At 64.1% G+C, this 17,014-nt stretch overlaps 3 protein-coding genes across 3 annotated transcripts; all 3 read left to right on the top strand.

Annotated features, from left to right (window-relative positions):
- Positions 1-3,916: 3,916 nt before the first annotated feature.
- MADCAM1 (mucosal vascular addressin cell adhesion molecule 1) lies at positions 3,917-7,216 on the top strand. Its single transcript, XM_040537846.1, has 5 exons — positions 3,917-4,068; positions 4,553-4,819; positions 4,938-5,252; positions 5,566-6,231; positions 6,389-7,216. The coding sequence occupies exons 1-5, from the start codon at positions 4,020-4,022 to the stop codon at positions 6,511-6,513; spliced, it is 1,422 nt and encodes a 473-aa protein (XP_040393780.1). The 5' UTR covers positions 3,917-4,019; the 3' UTR covers positions 6,514-7,216.
- Positions 7,217-7,716: 500 nt separating this feature from the next.
- On the top strand, positions 7,717-9,755 carry TPGS1 (tubulin polyglutamylase complex subunit 1). Its single transcript, XM_040537847.1, has 2 exons — positions 7,717-8,063; positions 8,234-9,755. The coding sequence occupies exons 1-2, from the start codon at positions 7,732-7,734 to the stop codon at positions 8,763-8,765; spliced, it is 864 nt and encodes a 287-aa protein (XP_040393781.1). The 5' UTR covers positions 7,717-7,731; the 3' UTR covers positions 8,766-9,755.
- A 429-nt stretch (positions 9,756-10,184) lies between these two features.
- On the top strand, positions 10,185-15,729 carry CDC34 (cell division cycle 34, ubiqiutin conjugating enzyme). The gene is made up of 5 exons (XM_040537845.1): positions 10,185-10,442; positions 13,398-13,484; positions 14,081-14,178; positions 14,266-14,400; positions 14,882-15,729. Exons 1-5 carry the CDS (start codon positions 10,266-10,268, stop codon positions 15,090-15,092), a joined length of 708 nt encoding a protein of 235 aa, XP_040393779.1. The 5' UTR covers positions 10,185-10,265; the 3' UTR covers positions 15,093-15,729.
- The last annotated feature ends 1,285 nt before the right edge of the window (positions 15,730-17,014 follow it).

Consider the following 17,014-nt stretch of genomic DNA (forward strand, 5'->3'; position numbering starts at 1 on the left):
GGACGTGACCCACCATTCTGCCTTGTGAGTGTGAGAGAAGGACTTGGGCCAAGCTGTGGCAGAGCTGAAGTTACTGGACCCGAATGAAGAATCTCTCGAATTCTGAAGGGCTGGTAATTCTGCAGCGTCACGCGGGGAGACTGGAAAACCTGTACAGAGCACTCAGCTAGCATTGCCAGGTTTTGTTACTTTATACGAAAACGCAACTTTTTTAAGAGCCTTTTCTGAAAATCCCCTTGATCTGCAGTGTAACGCCTGAGCCTGGCTGTTCGTCATCGGTACCCCAGACTTGGGCTGCAGTGAGCCGTAATTCAGGTCAGTAACAGCAATGCCCCAAACACAAGGCAAAAATGGGCTTAATTGCCCTTCCTCTGCAGCTCCGCTGCTAATGGCAGCAGCTCAAGGGAGTTTAAAAATTGATCTTGTTGCATTAAACAAACTGAACGCATTAAACCATTGCTTTCCCTTCTGCCATTACTTTTGCAAATTAGTAACTTTTTACTTGTTTTTATTCTTTTCTTTGCACTTGAATGGCTGCTAACGTTTTATCATCTTTATACAGTGGGGGCATGTGGCAAGCCCGCATTCACTGACGAATGGCTCTCTGAAGTTTGTTTACTATTGCGTGCGTTTCTGTATCTTTTTTAAGCTAACAATGAAATGTATTTATTTTAGTTCAAATTGTGCTTAGAACTGGCTAATCTCTCCCTCCGATGGATTATTTATTAAACTGCTTCTTTCCTGTTGTGTTGAAGCTCTCTGTTCTGATCAGTTTCCCCTGCTGCTGTTACCAGACGGCTGTTCAAGTCAGCCTCGTGCTTCTGAGCAGGACTTGTCTCAGCCCCCCGGGGTTGTGCTGAAGAGATGGTTGCAAGCGTCTATGCCCACGACTGTGTCGGTCTGATCTCCCCTCCTTAGTGGGCACAACTGGTCCAGTTATTTTCACCAATTTCTTATAAATATTCTAGAACGAAAAGTACTTGCAATCAATTCGAATTCACCCCGATGCTAACGCAGCTATCCAGATCTTCGTTAGAGTATGAAAACCGCACTGTCCTCATAGCTCTCACCGCCTTGGTGCTTGAACACCAGGCGCTCTGAGCCACGACCCCGCTGCTCATCTCACCGTGGGCGTGAGCAAAACCCAAGAGTCTTCTAGGCAGCACGTGCAGGCAATATTTGCAGTACAGGGCCCTCTTTGGGATGTGGAGTGGGGAGGAAAGCACAAGTGCAGTCAGGGCTGTGGCGGCTGCCTTTGGCAGGCAGGGGCTTGCTCTCAGGTTTGTGCGAGCCCCGACGGCTGCCTGCAGCCCAGCGCTCGGCGTCCACCCCTCGCCTCCTGCCCCGTGCGCAGCATCCGTCCCTCGCTCCTGCCGCGAGCGATTCCCAGGGGAGCACCCCTGGGACCAGGGTGGGGGCTGCAGCACGCAGTTATTAGCATCCCAGACCCCATTGTCTTCGTTTCCAGGCAGGCTTAATTTAGATCTTATCTTCCTCATTTAAGGGGTGGTGGTTTTTTTTTTTTTTTTACAGTGCTTGAGGATAGTAGTGCTGTGAACAATGTAATCACAAGAAGGATGAGCAAATCCCAGTCAGACCTTGGATGGGATCTGCTGTTGGATGGCCGATATCCTGTAATGAGCTGGAAATGCAATTCATCTGCTGTAAAATATATTGCCTTTTGTATTTATTTCCTCTGGACTTTTGAGCTTACTGTAATTTTTTTTCCTACCTTTATGGGGGGGGCAGACCTCAGTTTGACACAGCATCAGTGCACTGGTGGAAAAAGGAAGGCGTGCATATTGCAAGTACAGCCTAGAATTCAAAACAGCTTTTTCTTTTTTTTCTTTTTTTTCTTTCTCTCTTCTTTCTTTTTTTTTTTTTCCCTGGGATCAGGCGTTGGCGAGTGCAGGTGCTGACAGCCCTGTGCTGCGCCCTGGCTCGGTGGCGCGGTGGTATCCTGTGCCGGGGGCCAGCGCCCGTCCCGCTGCCGTCGGTCCGTCGCTCTGCCGAACTGTTTTGAAGTTTGTTTCCTGAAAAACGCCTCGGGCGAGTCTGGCCGAGCGAGAGTCCTCCTGGCTGTCAGGAAGGCGTGTGCTCAGCATCCAGGAGGAAAGTTCAAGCTGTTTCTTGAAAGTCATCGTTCCCTTTGCACTGACCCTAAAGGTTTCCTCTTTCTTGGAAGTCCCTAAGTGCCTCAGCCTGCTCTTCCCACCCTGTATCTGCAACTCGTAGATCTCTCTCTCTCTTTTTTGCCTTTTCTGGAAGGAGGCAGCTTTGTGCTCCCAGATGAAAAGCATCGCCCGTGTGCGCTTCCAGCCTAGGGGAAAAATCCATCGAGTCCAGTAGAAGGGGAGAGCCCCTTCCTTCCTCCAGCATCCATGCTGCTCGCTGCCCCTGCCCGGCAGCTCCCGGCCGGTTTAGGATGCGGAGGGACGAGCGAGGTGCCTTTGCACACCCAAACCTTGTGCTGGCGGCTCTGGGCTGCGAGGGCAGGAGCGAGGAGCCTCCAGCACCCCCGGGATCGCTGCTGGGAAGAGCCCGGCTGGCGCGAGGAGCAGCCCTGGCCAGGGCTCGCCCCATCAAGGGGACCCAGGGTCGGGGGCCCCCATCTGTGGACCACGGCAGCTGCTGGGAGCTCTGGGAGGCGGCTCTGTTAACACAGGATGGAAGGAACAAAACCCCAGAGCCATTAATCACCGTGGCTTCAGCTGAATGTGCATATTCTGATGGCAGCTGTTTACAGAGCACTTCCCCTGCCATTGGGAGGCCTCCAGAACACGTCAGATGGTTAATTACCTTTGGTCCCAAAAGGATGAGTGGCGTGCCCCGTGCCTGGAGCCGCTTCTTAGGAGTGTTCCCGCATGGGAAACGGCGGGTTCCCGCGGTTCCTGCTCAGACTTTCCACCTCCTGCAAGGGGAGGTGTGGGGGGATCGGGTGCATCCCCTCCTTTGACCCTTCGGCACCTTCCCCAGCCCCAGCCGTCAGCCTGGCGGGATGGGATGGGCCAGGATGGGCCCGACTCTTCCCAGGGAGCTGGGTAGGGATGAGGAAGTGATGCCAGGCCTGCCATGGGAGCAAGGAGAGGTGCTGAGGCTGGGTAATGTGGGGTAGTCAACATCCACGTGAAAACACTTTTTCCTTCTAACCTATAAAACCATCTTTCCCATGGACACCTACTTTTGTCCCTAAAAACAACTTCTTCCGGGAATAAATGCTGGTTGCAGCCACTTGGGCTGGGTGCCTCCTCCCCGTGCCCCGGGGCTACGCCCTCACAAGCCCACGTCTCGGCCCCGCACCGAGCGCGGCGTTGGCTCTGCGTTTGGGACAGAGGGGCTGAGACGGGCTCTGGTGGACAAGCGTCCCTCTCAGCTCAGCAGGGCCGTGCTGGTCCCGGGCAGTGCGGAGTCGGTTTGGGGTTGTGTGGGGCAGTGGAGAGCCAGGCGCCCCGTGTCACCCCACTCACCCGGCTGGCCCCCGGGCGATTTATTTCAGCTGTTGTTCCTGCCTGGAGCACCCCTGGGTGTCTGGGGTGAGCTGGGGTGGGAAGGCAGCCTGTCCTCCCGCTGCACCCAGCCTCTTGGCACAGAAGGATTCAAATCCCCGTGTTCTGGGGGGGTCCTGCTTGCTGGCAGCACCTGAGCAGCCCCTGCGCTGCGGCCAGACAGGGTGCGGGGAGAGCCGGGCAAGGTCGAGGTCCAGCACAAGTTTTGGGGCACCGCTGCCTGCCCAAAGGTGCCAGGGGGGTGCGATGCAGCAGGAGCCCTGCAGGTCTCCTGGGCATGGGGCTGCAGAGCTGGGTGGGAGCTGAACTTTGAACAGAACGAGAAACCCCCTCTGGAAATACCCCGCTGGCGGGAAGGCCACGGGGGCGGTTCTTGCAGGGCTTTAAGAAGGGCTGGGGATGGGGCTGGCAGCCAGAAGGGGACAGCCCCGGCCAGCAGCACTTGCTCCCCGACGGGAGGGAAGGAAGGAAAACCTCAGCTTGCTGCTGCCCTGCCCCGTGGCCCTGCGGGCGATGGAAGTGGCTCCTCTCCTCCTCCTCAGCGCGCTGTGGGGCTGCAGCGGTGAGTGCCCGGGAGCTGTGCCGGTCCCTCGCCTGCTGGCCCAGGGCTCTGCTCCACGTGCTGCCGGTGGTGCTCCTCTCCTTGCTCCTCATCCCTGCACCCAGAGCTGTGGGGCCCGTGACTGGTGTGTGTGATGGCGTGTTCTGCTCTTCTGTGCTGCCAGGGGAGCAGCAGTGCTCCCTGGATGAAAACTGAGACGAGAAGGGGTGTCTGGGCTCATCACCCACAAAACGGCTGGCAGGTCTTGGTGGTAGAGAGTCTGATCAGGCTGCGATGCCTGCTGTGTGGCACCCTGGCTGGCTCCTGCTGCAGAAGCGTTGGCTCTGATGAGCCACCTCTATGAGCTGCGCCCCCCACAGCGATGGGAAGGGAGTCGGGTGGTGCCTGAGTGTGACTGCTCAGCAAACAGGGAGCCAGAATCGTGTCTGCTTTGCTTTTTGTGTCTGTTCCCCTCTCTAACCCCTCGTGGTTCCTCTTCTCCCAGGACGACCGGTTGACAAGATGGTGGTGGAGCCGCGGGAGCCGCTGGTGCGGTACGGGGACGCGGTGCAGCTGAACTGCTCGCTGCCCTGCACGGGCGGCACGGTGCAGTGGAAGGGGCTGGACACCAACCTGGGCAGCATCGACTCCTTCCCCACCCACAGCGTCCTGCACATCAACCACGCTGAGGTGTCCACGGCAGGCACCAAGATCTGCCAGGGCATCTGCGGCGAGGAGCACTACCAGAAATCCGTCGACCTGAGGGTTTACTGTAAGCACCCCCACCCCTTCCCCCAGCACCCCCCCTGCACAGCCCTGTGTCCCCCACGGCTGCGGGAAGCGGTGCCGAGAGTCACTTTTTGTGCTCCCCGCGGCGGCTCCTCTCGCAGCCCTCCCGGACATGCTGCAGCTCGAGGCGCATCCGCCTGCCCTGGTGCCGGGTCAGCCCAACACGCTGCGCTGCTCGGCCCGGCGCGTGTACCCGCCCGCGGGGCTGGTGGTCGCTTGGTACCGGGGGGACCAAGAGCTGCAGAGGAACAACCCTGACACAACGGAGACCGACGAGGAGCTGTTTGACATCGAGGCCACGCTGTCGGTAGCAGGGGAGGACGTGGCGGAGGGCGCGCTGTTCAGGTGCGAGCTGACGCTGAGCGTCGGGACGGAGATTTTCACCTGTGAGGCGTCCATGACTGTGAGCACAGGGGGTGAGTGGCGGGGCTGGAGCTGGGGGGGTCCTGGGTCCCTGCAGTGCCCTGTCGGCCAGAGCCCACCCCTACCGACAGGCACTGCTTGAAATCACTCTGCAGGAGGGTGACAGCACCCCTCGCTGTGCTGCACCGCCAGTCCCCCAGCTGCTGCGCTGGGGGTGCTGCTCTGCTGCTGCTCCCCACCCAAGGGTGCTGCGCTCAGGGGGTGGAGGCGCCTGGGGCAGGTGGAGGGGGCATCGCCCGCAGAGATAACGCAATGGAGAGGCACTGCCCCGGCTCTAAGGCCTCCCGGGACCCTCTGTGTTCGCAGCTGTGGCAGAGCAGCCGTCAGCCGTGGCCACCTCCACGGAGAGCCCCCGCACCACGACGACCACGACGGGGAGCCTCAGCACCACCAGGTCTGCGGCCACCATGGCGCTGTCCCCAGAGCCGGGTGTCCCCATGCATGATCCCACCTCAGCCCTCACCGCTGCCTCGCAGGAGCCCAAGACCACCTCAGAGCAGGCTGCTGCTACTGAACTCCCCCCAGTGGAGCGCCCCACTCCTCAGGACCCCATAGCGGGCAGCCCCTCAGCACGTCCAGCCACCGCCACGGTTCCCAGCTCCAGCTCCACGAGCCCCACAGCTGGGGGCCTGGCCGAGGCAGAGGGCACGGCTGCGGGTGGCACCCTCCAGGGCTCTCACGTGGCAGGGACGGGGACGGCGCCCGCCTGCAGCCTGCGGATCTGGTCGCTGCCTCCCAACGGGACGCGGGGCAGGGCCCTGCGCATCGAGTGCCACGCGCAGTGCGCTCAGAATGCCACCGTCCGCTGGCTGCGCACCCCCGTGGCCCTGTCGCAGTACCGGGAGGAGGTGGCGGGCAGCGGCTCCACGCTGCAGCTGGACCATGCTGAGCCCCGTCACCAGGGTCACTACCAGTGCATCCTGCAGGGCCACCGCTCCCAGGCAGTCAGCCTGCAGCTGGTGGTCTCGGACGGTGAGTGTGGGTCCATGGCCCCTGCATTGCCCCCCACACACATCCCTTGGGATGGGCTGCAGCTGTGCTAGGGCTTTGGGGCGTTACACTCAGCCCCGGTTACCTGCCTCTGTCGGCAGCGTGCCTGCGACTACATGTCCTCCTTGTGCCTTGGCAGATATGTTCAGCGCTGACCCTGCCATAGCCATGGGGACAACGATGTCACTCCTGGGACTGATAGTGACCGGTGTCATATCTCATCGCCTGTGGAAACGATTCAAGTCGCAGTATGAACTGTCCTAAGAGCAGGGACTGCCTGCCACTGCCCCACCACTGCACCAGTCCCTGCCGTCGTCCTGTCCGCTGCTGGGCTCTCCTGGCTGCAGGAAGCCGAGCACCGATGGAGCCGGGCCGCCCAGCTCCAGAAATGGGACCGAAGGAGCTGGTGGGGCGCAGGGTGCTGCTGTGAGACCCCGAGAAGAGCAGCCCCGGGCCCAGGGGGAGCTGCCCCTGCACCTCTCTGAGCACGTCCGCCCCTGCGCTCCCTCGCCCCAGGCCGGCCCTGGAGGCCAGCAGGCAGCGGTGAGCGGGGCCAGGACCTGGGACGTCCGAGCGGCCGCTGCTCCTCGGGGGCCTCCCTGCGCCCAGCGCTGCCCGCGGTGCCGACGGGGCTGCGATGCGCGAGGCCGCACCGTCCCCACAGCCAGCTGGCCGGCCAGCCCGTCGTGTGCAGCACGGAGGAGCCCGGGGCAGCCCCGAAGGAGCGACTCGGGGCGGCGAGAGGAGGAGGCCGGGCGCCAGGAGGGATGCCAGGAGCGCGGGGGGACCCGGGGAGCGCGGGGGTCCTGAGCAGCTCGGCCGGCACCGCCACAGCGCCGGGGCCCAGCACCGCTACGGGTGGCAGCGGCTCCGCACAGCCCGCAGGCGCTGAGCGTCAGGAGAAGGGCACCACGCAGGGGCGTTACTGCCAAATAAAGGCTTTGTTTGGGTGTTTTCGGATTTATTTGGGTGTATTCGGATTTATTTGATCGTGTTTGGATTTATTTGGGTTTATTTGGGTTTATTCGGATTTATTTGTGCCCCGAGGCTGATCCCGCGGGTCTGTCCTGCTGTCCCCAGTGCAGACCACGGCGGCGCCACAGCCCCGTCCCGGCCCCGCAGCGCTCCGGGACACCAGGCCCGGCCACCGGCGGCGCGGGGCCTCGAGCGCTGCCGCGTCCCGGCGCTGCGGGGCCTCCTGCCCGGAGCAGCCACGGCGGCCGGGGCGCCTCACGGCTCCGTTGCCCACACTCAAGATGGCGGCCCGCGGCCTCGCCCGACGGCGGCGCCTCAGCGCCGTGGCAACGGCTTCCCTCCCGCTGATTGGATGCGCGAGGCGACGGCGGCGGCAGGCCCGCCTCACGTCCCGCCCGCGGATTGGCTGCCAGTGCTCAAGATGGCGGCGCGGGAGCTTCCGGCCCCGGCGGACTGGCTGTGCGCGGCCAAGATGGCGGGGGCCCGCCTTCGCTGCCCGCAGCTAAGATGGCGGCGTACGAGAAGCGGCGGGCGGCCGCCGCCCCGGCCCCGGCGGCAGGCAGCGGCCCGGCGGAGCCGCTCGGCGCGGCGGCGGGCGGCGGGCCGGAGGGCGAGGCGGAGTTCCTGCTGCGGAGCGGCGTCACCGCCATGGTGCGGGAGGCGCTGCTGAAGGTGCTGGAGGCGCGGCCCGAGGAGCCGGTCTCCTTCCTGGCCGACTACTTCGAGCGGCTGGTGTTGGGCGGCCCCGGGGCGGCCGAGGCGGCCGCGGAGCTCCCGGCGCCGCCGCAGCGCCTGGCCCGGGCGCTGTGGTACGTGCGCCTGGCCCACCACTCCCACAGGTGCGGGCGGGCGGCGGAGGGGAGCGGGCGGCGGACTACGGCTCCCGGCGTGCCCCGCGGCGGCGGCACCGCACGCGTCCCTGGCCGGGCGCCCGGGGCACGCTGGGAGCTGTAGTTCTGGGAGGGGCCCCGCGGTAAGGCCGTGTGTTCTTTGCTCCGTGTCGCGGCAGGACGGCGTTCAACAACAACATCAGCACGGCCTACGAGGTGCTGGGCGCCAGCGGGCGGCGGCGGCGGCCGGGCGTGGACGGGCGGCTGTACAGCGAGCTGCTACGGCGCATCTGCCAGCTCGGGGCTGCGCCACAGGAGGTGGCGGCCGCGCTGCTGCGCAGGGTGCAGTGCCGGGACCACGAGGCCGTGCCGTTCGACGTCTTCCGCTACGGCGTGCTCACCTGCTTCGTGCTGCTGGAGTTCGTGGCCAAGGCGCACACCCTGTACGACGTCCTGGACGGCGGCACGGGCGCGGCGGACAAGAGGGTCTGCCAGGCCGTCCTGCGCACGCTGGAGGAGGCGCTGGGAGGCAGCGACTTCTCGGTGCCCGTGCGGTACCTGGAGGCGGGCTCCAAGCTGGGGCCGGACTGCTTGGCCTTGGCCATGGACCGGGCGCTGCAGGAGAGGAAGCTGAGTGCCTCCATGAGCAGGGACGAGTTCCTGAAGAAAGCCACGGCCTTATTTGTTGCAAAAGTGAAGCCTGTTGACTAACGTCCAGGTGGGAACAACACTCGCTGCTTCCAGTTCTAATTCCCGAAGTGCTTTGGACAGAGCAGTTTATGTTACGGAGGCTTCAGTCCCTGGAACCGAGCTGGGCAATGAGGCACGGGTGGGTTTGTCGGGTACTGCCTGATGAGCCCTGGGTCTGCTTGATGAGAGACTGCTAATTTCCATGCTCCTTTCCTTGTTCTGAGCACTACAGGTGCCCACTCAGCTCTGGCACTTGATGTTTCCATGTCCGGATGTGTCTCTCCTAGCTGTAGCCCCTCTATTTCCAGCTGGCATCAGAAAGTCTTTTTTTAGGCATTAACTGGGAACTTGCGAGGAGGCCTGTAAACTGTAGGCCAGTGTTAGTAATTAAAAAGGAGCCAGAATGAACTGAATGCGGGGCTGGATCTCCAGATATCCCACAGTTTCATGCTAGACCTGGCGATGTTGTGTTTGTGCAGCTTCAGCAGGGAGCTTTGTCTCTGCTTTCGGGTTTGTTTGACCCCTACCTGTAAAGCGCGGGATGACGCTTCACTGCTTCGCGGGCTATTGAGAGGATTCACAGGTAAATACTGGGTTGATAGGACATGTGAGATAAAGATTACTTGTTAAGAAAAACGTTTTAAATGCACAGAAGATAAGTGGTTGGCCTGGAGGAGCTGCTAGCCTGGGCTGGGCTCTGCCAGGAGCTGAGCTGCAAAGCTCCCGGTGGCGAGAAGCTGCTCTCGCTGCGTCCCTGCTCCGTGTTTACCGAACCGCCTCAGCTTCTGCAGTCCAGAGGCTGAAGATGAAGGCTCGCACTTGGTGACTTTCCCTGCAGAGCGCTGCCGACCGGTGGCGGCCTGGCACTGAGCGACCCCCCTTCCCTGGGAGGTCCCTCGGCTGTTGAACAGACGCGCATTGAGCCGTACGTTATTTATTGAACTTGCCTGTGTTAATTATTTATACTGTGCAATTATCGGTTTACTGGAAGACATTAAAGCTTTTTATTATTTTGAGCGGCCAATTTATTTACAGCTGGGCAGCGCTTAGCGCCAGGGTACGTCGCGTTCACAGCTCGGGGCAGCTTTTTTCCTTTTCCCCGTCCCAAGGAGGGCTGAGCAGCTGCCGTCAGCCCGCCGCAGGCCGCCTGGCGGGGAGGGGGCAGCGTGAGGCCCGCGGGGCCGCTCCCTAACGCCGGGGGCAGCCGCGGGCCGGGCCCGGCCGCGAGGCGCTGCGGGGGCGGCCTCGGCCCCGGCGGGGGGGGCGCGGTGGCTGCCGGGAAGGGTCCCCGAGGGGGGCAGCGCCACGGGGGAGGGGCTCGCTGCTAGCCCCGCCCCTCTCCCGACGGCGCGTTCCGATAGGCGGAGGGAGGAGCCCGCGCTGGCCCCGCCCCGCGGTCGGACTACAACTCCCGTGGTGCCCCGCGCCCCCCGGGCGGCGGCCCCCGGTCCCGTCCGCCCGGCGCCCGCCGCCGCCCCCCCCCCCCGCCCCCGGCCTCTCCGCGGCCGGCCCGGGCCCGGCATGGCGCGGCCGCCCGTGCCCAGCTCGCAGAAGGCGCTGCTGCTGGAGCTCAAGGGGCTGCAGGAGGAGCCCGTGGAGGGGTTCCGCGTGGCGCTGGTGGACGAGGGGGACCTGTACACCTGGGAGGTGGCCATCTTCGGGCCCCCCGGCACCGACTACGAGGGCGGCTACTTCAAGGTGGTGCGGGGGGGGCGGCCTCGGGGAGCCGGGGGGGCGCGGTGCGGGGCTCGGGCTGGGGGGATGGAGGGGAGGGGAGGGGAGGGCGGCCAAAGGAGCTGGCGGGGTCGGGGGGGCCTGGGGGGGGCGTCCGGGGCCGGGGGGGGGCCGGGGGGGGCCGGCAGGAGGAGCCACCGTCTGGGGGCGGGGGTTGCCGGTGTGCGGTGGCCGCTGCCAAAGCGTGCCCGGATTCCTCTCGGGGGAGGGGGCCTCGGTGCTCCGAGGGGCTGTGCCGCTGGGGGCAGGGGAGCGAGCTCGGATTGCCCCCCCCAGGGGCACCCCAGGCATCGCCGCCAGGCCGGGGCAGAAGGGACGAGAGAGGGAGGGAAGGGACGGGGGGGCTCCCCCTGCGCAGCTCAGGCCCAGCCGGGGCAGTTGCAGCGCGGTGCTGTGCTGCTGTCGGGGCTGGGGGCGTGCGTGGCCGGACCGCGCAGCCCCTGCCAGGGACGTGTGTGTGTGAGACGTGTGTGTGTGAGACGTGTGTGAGACGTGTGTGTGACGTGTGTCTGTGTGTGTGTGAGACGTGTGTGTCTGTGTGTGTGTGACGTGTGTGTGTGTGTGTGAGACGTGTGTGTCTCCATGTGTGTGTGTCTGTGTGTGTGTGAGACGTGTGAGACGTGTGTGTGTGAGACGTGTGTGTGAGACGTGTGTGTGACGTGTGTGTGTGTGTGTGTGAGACGTGTGTGTCTCCATGTGTGTGTGTCTGTGTGTGTGTGTGACGTGTGTGTCTCCGTGTGTCTGTGTGTGTGTCTGTGTGTGTCTGTGTGTGTGTGTGAGAGACGTGTGTGTCTCCATGTGTGTGTGTCTGTGTGTGTCTGTGTGTGTGTGCGTGTGTGTGCGCGCTCCCGGGCGTTGTGCAACCCGCGCGGCTGTTTTCTTCCTCTTTCTCTTCCTCCCTCCTCCGCCGCAGGTTGTTTTCCCTCAGCCCGTGCTGGCAGCGTGGGGATGCGCCGCGGTCAGCCAGCCCGGGGTCGGCCCGGCCGAGGCGCTGGGAGGCTGGAGCAGCGCGGAGGGCGAGCCTGGTGCTCCGGTCAGCGTTCCCTCGCCGCTGAAACGTTCACCCGGAGACTTTCTCCGTAGCCTCTCTTGGCCCTCAGCCTGAGGCTCTGAGCTCTCACATTTCAGCAGCTCGTGCTCCCGTTCCGTACCTGAGAGTTTCCAGGCTTGACGCTGTTCCGTGGCAACGGAGGGGAGGGAAGGGGTCGTGCGCTCGTTTTGGGCTCGTGACAGCATCAGCCCGCTCGTGTACAGCGGAGCGTGGCTACGTTCAGAGCCCCCTCGGGGAGCGCTTTGCCCGGGGATGGTTTTGTTCTGATCCTCTCGAGGACAACAAAGGGGGGTTGTTCTGCCAAGTTCAGCTGTTTGGCCCCAGCACAGGGCCTTGTGTTGTTGTGGTGCCCTGAGCGCTCACCCCAGCCTCCTCTTCGCTGCTTCTCCCACCCCTTCTCCCGCGTCGCAGGGAGCGGAGCAGGCAGACAAAGGGCTGCCCTGGAAGGCTGCAGGTAACGAGCTTAACGAGGCAGAGCGCCGCTGCTGCGGTCACGAGGCTCCTCCGACTCATAGAGGTCTGCTCCTGCCGGAGGACCGGAGCTGGGGGGCGCAGGGGGCAGAGGGTGGCGGCACCTGGACCTGGGGCTGGGCAGCGGGACACCGACGGACGTCTCTGTCTCTGCGCTGAGCTCTCCGCGGCCGCTGGCTGACAGCGGGGTTTGGCAGCACCGCGCGGTGCTGAGGCTGTAATTCCAGAAGCAGCCAAAGCCTCGTGTGCGGCTACTGCTCTGAACAGGGCCTGCGCTGGGCTCGGGGGTCCCGCTCCCTGGAGGAGGAGGGAGGGGAGAGAGCAATGATCCCGAAGCACCGTGGGGCCGTTCCATCGACACCGTCCCTCAGTGGGTCCGAGTTCTAAATTCTCACATGTGACAAATGTTCAGAGCTTTCGTCTTAAATCTTAGCGTTTTTTTTTTTGTTTTGGCTGTTGGCTTTTTTGGGAGCGGTGGCAGAATCTCCTTCTGGAAGTTTGCTTCCAGAGGCTGGGAGCACCCCAAAGCCCCACCGGCCGCCACAGGTCGTGCAGCACCGCAGGGAGGAGCAGCCTCGTGGGGAAGCGTGGTGCCAGTGGGCCCGGAGAGCCCACCTTAGGTTCGGTGGGCTCCAAGGCCAGCGGTGAGCCCCAGCCTGCCCCATCGATGTCCCTGCGGCCACCGCCTGCAGAGCCCGGTGGGCGCTGTCGTCCCTGCTGGCGCTGGCCGTGGGCTGCTGCGTGATCTTCATCTGCGTTTATTTTTAGTGCCTGAGCTATGCAGCGCGGCCGGTTTAGGGCTGGTCTTTTTTTTCGGTGTTGACGAGCTATTTTTAGGGGTTCGGCGCGCTGAGCGGAGCGCCAAACACCTGATGCTTCTTCCCCGTTCAGCTCCGGAGCGTGGAGTCTGCTCCCTGGCCGCCAGCTGGAGCCGTGTCCCCTGCGGCGCTGCTCCAGGGCTTTGCCCAGGGCTGCTGCCCGGCCTCGGGTCCCGCTTCTACCCCCGGCCAACGCCAGCCCCGCGTGTCACGGCCTCCTTGCTGCGTGCCGCGCGGGTCCGACCGGTGCCGCCAGCTCCTGGCGCCCGCTGCCTCCCTCCGCCGGCCGCCTGATTGCAAAAGGGGGAGGCAGGGAGCGGCTGGCAGAGGTGCAAGTTGTTTCTCAAGGGCTTAGGTGAGAAAAACATCCGGGGAGTCGCCAGCGGTGCCTGTTTGTTTTCCGGTCACCCCCCAGAGCTCCCCCCCTGTGGCCGCCAGCAGGCGCAGAGGCTTTGGCTGCGCTGCTCTGGGCCTGGCAGCGGCTTCTTTCTCCTGGGGGGAGCGGGAGGTCCGGGCCTTCCCTTCCTTCCCTGCCTTCTCACAAGCCGGTGCTAACTCCTCTCTGTTGTTTCCTTGCAGGCTCGTCTCCGGTTTCCCATCGACTACCCCTATTCTCCCCCTGCGTTCAGGTTCTTAACCAAAATGTGGCACCCCAACATCTATGAGGTAGGTGGCCAAGGCAGTGCAGAAGCTTCTTGGGCAGACAGGGAGGGCACGTGGTAATCTCGGGATTAAAATCCCAAGCCCTGGTCACGAGCGCAATGTTGGAAACCCTGCGCCTTTGGCATTTGGTGCCTGGCATTGGAAAGGCAGCCAACAGAGGATTTTACGACAGCCTGCCTCGTATCCTGCAGCCGCTTCCAGGTTGCTCAGCCTCTCCAGGCTGGAGGACTCCCACGCGTGCCTGGCGGGGACGCGGTGCCTGAGCCAAGGGTGGATGCAGAGCAGGGGCTCGCAGCGCCCCGTGGCTGCGGCTCTGGGGGGCCGTGTTCAGGCGCTGGACAGCTGGCGGCTCGGCAGCTCCACCTGTACCGTACCGCGGTCCTGGGGTGCTGCCCGAGGCCTGAGGGGGCAGAGAGCATAACGGGGACAGCCAGCTCTGCTGTCCCTCCCCAGGGACCAAAAGCGCAGGCTGGGACTTGCTCACCTCATTTAAGCCAAAGGGAAGAGCGGCCGGGGTACTGGAGCAGAGGACGGGCTGCTTGGGGGGGGTGCTCGGGCCGGGAGCCCCCCTGAGGATGCCGCTTCGCGTGTGCTTCCAGACCGGTGACGTCTGCATCTCCATCCTGCACCCGCCCGTGGACGACCCGCAGAGCGGGGAGCTGCCGTCGGAGCGCTGGAACCCGACGCAGAACGTGCGGTACGGCCGCGGGCAGGGCGGGGGCGGCGCTGGGGGCGGCGGGGCCGGGGGCGCAGCACGGCTCTCACCGCGTGTGTTGGCTGCCAGGACCATTCTTCTGAGCGTGATCTCGCTGCTGAACGAGCCCAACACCTTTTCTCCTGCCAACGTGGACGCCTCTGTGATGTACCGCAAGTGGAAGGAGAGCAAAGGGAAGGACCGGGAGTACACGGACATCATCAGGTGCGTGGGGGCGCTCCCAGAGCTCCCCGGCGGCGTGGGGGCTTCCTGAGCTGTCGTCGTGTGGGGTGCGGGGCTGCAGGGTCCCGAGGGCACAGCCTGCCCAGCTCAGTCCCTTCTGCAGGCTGGGAGGAGGCGATGCTGGCTCCGAGAGCGGCTCTTGACGAGCGGCTTGGCCGCGGTACGTGCCCAGCTTGGTTGTTGCTGTCAGCCCTGGCCCTTGTCAGCCCCAGAGCTGAGGACGTGGCCATGCAGCAGACGCTGTGCCGGCACGGTCGTGCTGCCGGGGCTGTGCTGTGGGACTGGTGAGCCCTGGCGTGGCAAGGGGGGCCCTGTGAGCATGGGGCGCCCCCAGTCCTGTGTGGGTGCGTGACCTTTCGGCTGGGGCACGAGCAGGGACGAGCTGCGTCCCCGAGCTGCGCCATGCAGCGCCCAGGCTGTGCGAGCCCCTCTGTCCTCACCCCGCCTGCTTCTCGCCCCCCAGGAAGCAAGTCTTGGGAACAAAGGTGGACGCTGAGCGGGATGGCGTGAAGGTCCCCACCACGCTGGCAGAGTATTGTGTGAAGACCAAGACTCCGGCCCCAGATGAGGGCTCAGACCTGTTCTATGACGACTATTACGAGGACGATGAGATGGAGGAGGAAGCAGACAGCTGCTACGGTGACGATGATGACTCTGGCAATGAGGAATCTTGATGGCCCCCTGGCGTTGCAAAGCGTACTATAAACTACTGAATTTTACCTCAACTAGGACAAACTGGTTTGAATTTAGGATCTGTCAGCCCTGAAATTAACCCTCTACATCTCAGGGGGACTATTCTGCTGTTGCAAAGGAAACCCCACCGCTGTCTTTGTAGAAGAAGCAAAAAAAAATAATCCCTATTTTAAAAACTTCCTGGGTGGGGACGGGGAAGTCTCTCTGGGGCATTCACGAGCCCACGGAGGCTGGGGAGCTGGCGGCTCTGCCTGGGTGGAGGGTCGGGGACGGCTGCTGTTGGCTGCCCGCTGTCCGGGCACGTTCAGCTCCTCTTGAGGCGCGGTTTGGGGAGGCTGTGGAGCTGGTGAGCGGTCGCTTTGGGTGGGAGCAGGGGCGCTTTTGTGCAGCTTTCCGCAGCCTCCAAGCAGGAAGGGGAATGCGGAGGGGGCGCAGCTCCCCCTTCCCTGCGGTGAGGCCCTCCCGTGTGGGACCCCGCTGCCGTCCCTTCCTGCGGAGCGGGGGCGTGGGGCAGGACGTGGCTGTTCGCAGCTTTTAACGAGCTGGGAGGGAGGGGGTAGATCTGAGTCTTTCTGCTTCTGTTTTTTTAGAAACTATTTAATAAAGCGCTTTAAGGGAGTGGCTGTGTGGGTGCCTGAGGCTCTGCCTGTGGTAGCGGTTTCTGCACCAGCCCCGGACAAGCTCCTGCCCCGCCGCCTGTGGCCCTGGCAGGCAGAGGCGCTGCTCCGAGGGCTGCTGGGGGGCTTTGCTCCTGCAGCACCCTCATCCCTCCCTCCCCAAACCCAGGGGGTGGACAGGCCTGCGGACAGGCCTTAAATGTGAGAGCACAGTTGGGTTCAGGCGGCTCTGCGTGCCCGGGGCCTGCCCAGGCAGCACCCGCCTGCCCTGCGCTCGGAGCAGGGGCCAACGGGGGCCCAGGCCCCCCCCCCCCCAGTGCCTCTGATCTGGGCGCAGCTGGGCCCTGCCCCAAGTCCGTGGGCTGGGACCTGCTGGGATGTGCGAGGTGCTGGGCTCAGCCCCCCCGGCCCTCACCACACGTGAGCGGCGTTGCTGGCGCCTTGCTGGGCCGGGGGGGCAACGCTGCTGCCTGCCCCCCCCCTCCCCTCCCCTCCCCCCGGGGCTGTGCCCTGCAAAACGCCCGCCTGGGGCCTCTGCTGGCCCCGCAGGGCTCCCGCTGTGACCCCACCTCGGATCGGTGATGAGCAAAACCTCCCCCTGCCTGATGTGTAAATGGGATAAGGCTTTGATAGACACCTGCGACCGCACGTGGTAAATGCGTGTGCTTTGTTGCCTTCGGAAATCAGGCTAAAAGGTGAATAGGATTATTACTTTACTGGGGCTGGAAAATGGCTCCCAAGGTCACTGGGCAGCGCCAGCCCGGGCTGCTGGGTCTGGCCTTCCCCTTTTCCTCCCGGGGGCTGCTCCCTCCATCGCCGCACGCGTTGCTTCGTGCCTTACCCTGCCCGGGCTCGTCCCTGGCCGTGGATGTTTTCCCTGAATCACCGTGCCCGCGCGCCTTTGGGGCTGCTCGCGGCCGGCTGCCTCTCGCTGCCTCGGGATGCCGGGGGATCGGGCTGTGAGCTGCCACCAGCCCCGTGTCCGGGAATGCCCCAGCCCCGGTTGTGCAAACCGGGCAGCGGCGAGAGGGGTGGCTTCCCTACCGCCGGTGTCGTGGTAGCGGGAGGCCACCGGGCCCCCTGTCCCAGGGCTAGGACGGCCGAGGACATGGCACGGCTCGAGGTGCCTGTGGGTGCTGGGAGCGGGACCCTCGGGGGGAGGCTGCCCGTGCTCTGCCCCAGGTCTGCACCGCAGGGTCCGCCGGTGCGGGAGGACACAGGTGGGGGGGAAGGATGTGAGCGGATGGGGGGGCAGCCGGGCAGGACGTGCTGGGAGGCAGGCGCAG

This window comes from Cygnus olor, chromosome 26 (assembly GCF_009769625.2).
Source record: "Cygnus olor isolate bCygOlo1 chromosome 26, bCygOlo1.pri.v2, whole genome shotgun sequence".
NCBI lineage: Eukaryota > Metazoa > Chordata > Aves > Anseriformes > Anatidae > Cygnus > Cygnus olor.

Bases quoted from the DNA above. Each gene is read 5' to 3' on its own strand.
- MADCAM1 (XM_040537846.1), top strand. From the start codon at position 4,020: ATGGAAGTGGCTCCTCTCCTCCTCCTCAGCGCGCTGTGGGGCTGCAGC. The intron at 4,820-4,937 runs GTAAGCACCCCC...CTCCTCTCGCAG, and splicing joins CGTCGACCTGAGGGTTTACT to CCCTCCCGGACATGCTGCAG. The intron at 6,232-6,388 runs GTGAGTGTGGGT...GTGCCTTGGCAG, and splicing joins GCAGCTGGTGGTCTCGGACG to ATATGTTCAGCGCTGACCCT.
- CDC34 (XM_040537845.1), top strand. From the start codon at position 10,266: ATGGCGCGGCCGCCCGTGCCCAGCTCGCAGAAGGCGCTGCTGCTGGAG. The intron at 13,485-14,080 runs GTAGGTGGCCAA...GTGTGCTTCCAG, and splicing joins GGCACCCCAACATCTATGAG to ACCGGTGACGTCTGCATCTC. The intron at 14,401-14,881 runs GTGCGTGGGGGC...CTCGCCCCCCAG, and splicing joins GAGTACACGGACATCATCAG to GAAGCAAGTCTTGGGAACAA.
- TPGS1 (XM_040537847.1), top strand. From the start codon at position 7,732: ATGGCGGCGTACGAGAAGCGGCGGGCGGCCGCCGCCCCGGCCCCGGCG. The intron at 8,064-8,233 runs GTGCGGGCGGGC...GTGTCGCGGCAG, and splicing joins CTGGCCCACCACTCCCACAG to GACGGCGTTCAACAACAACA.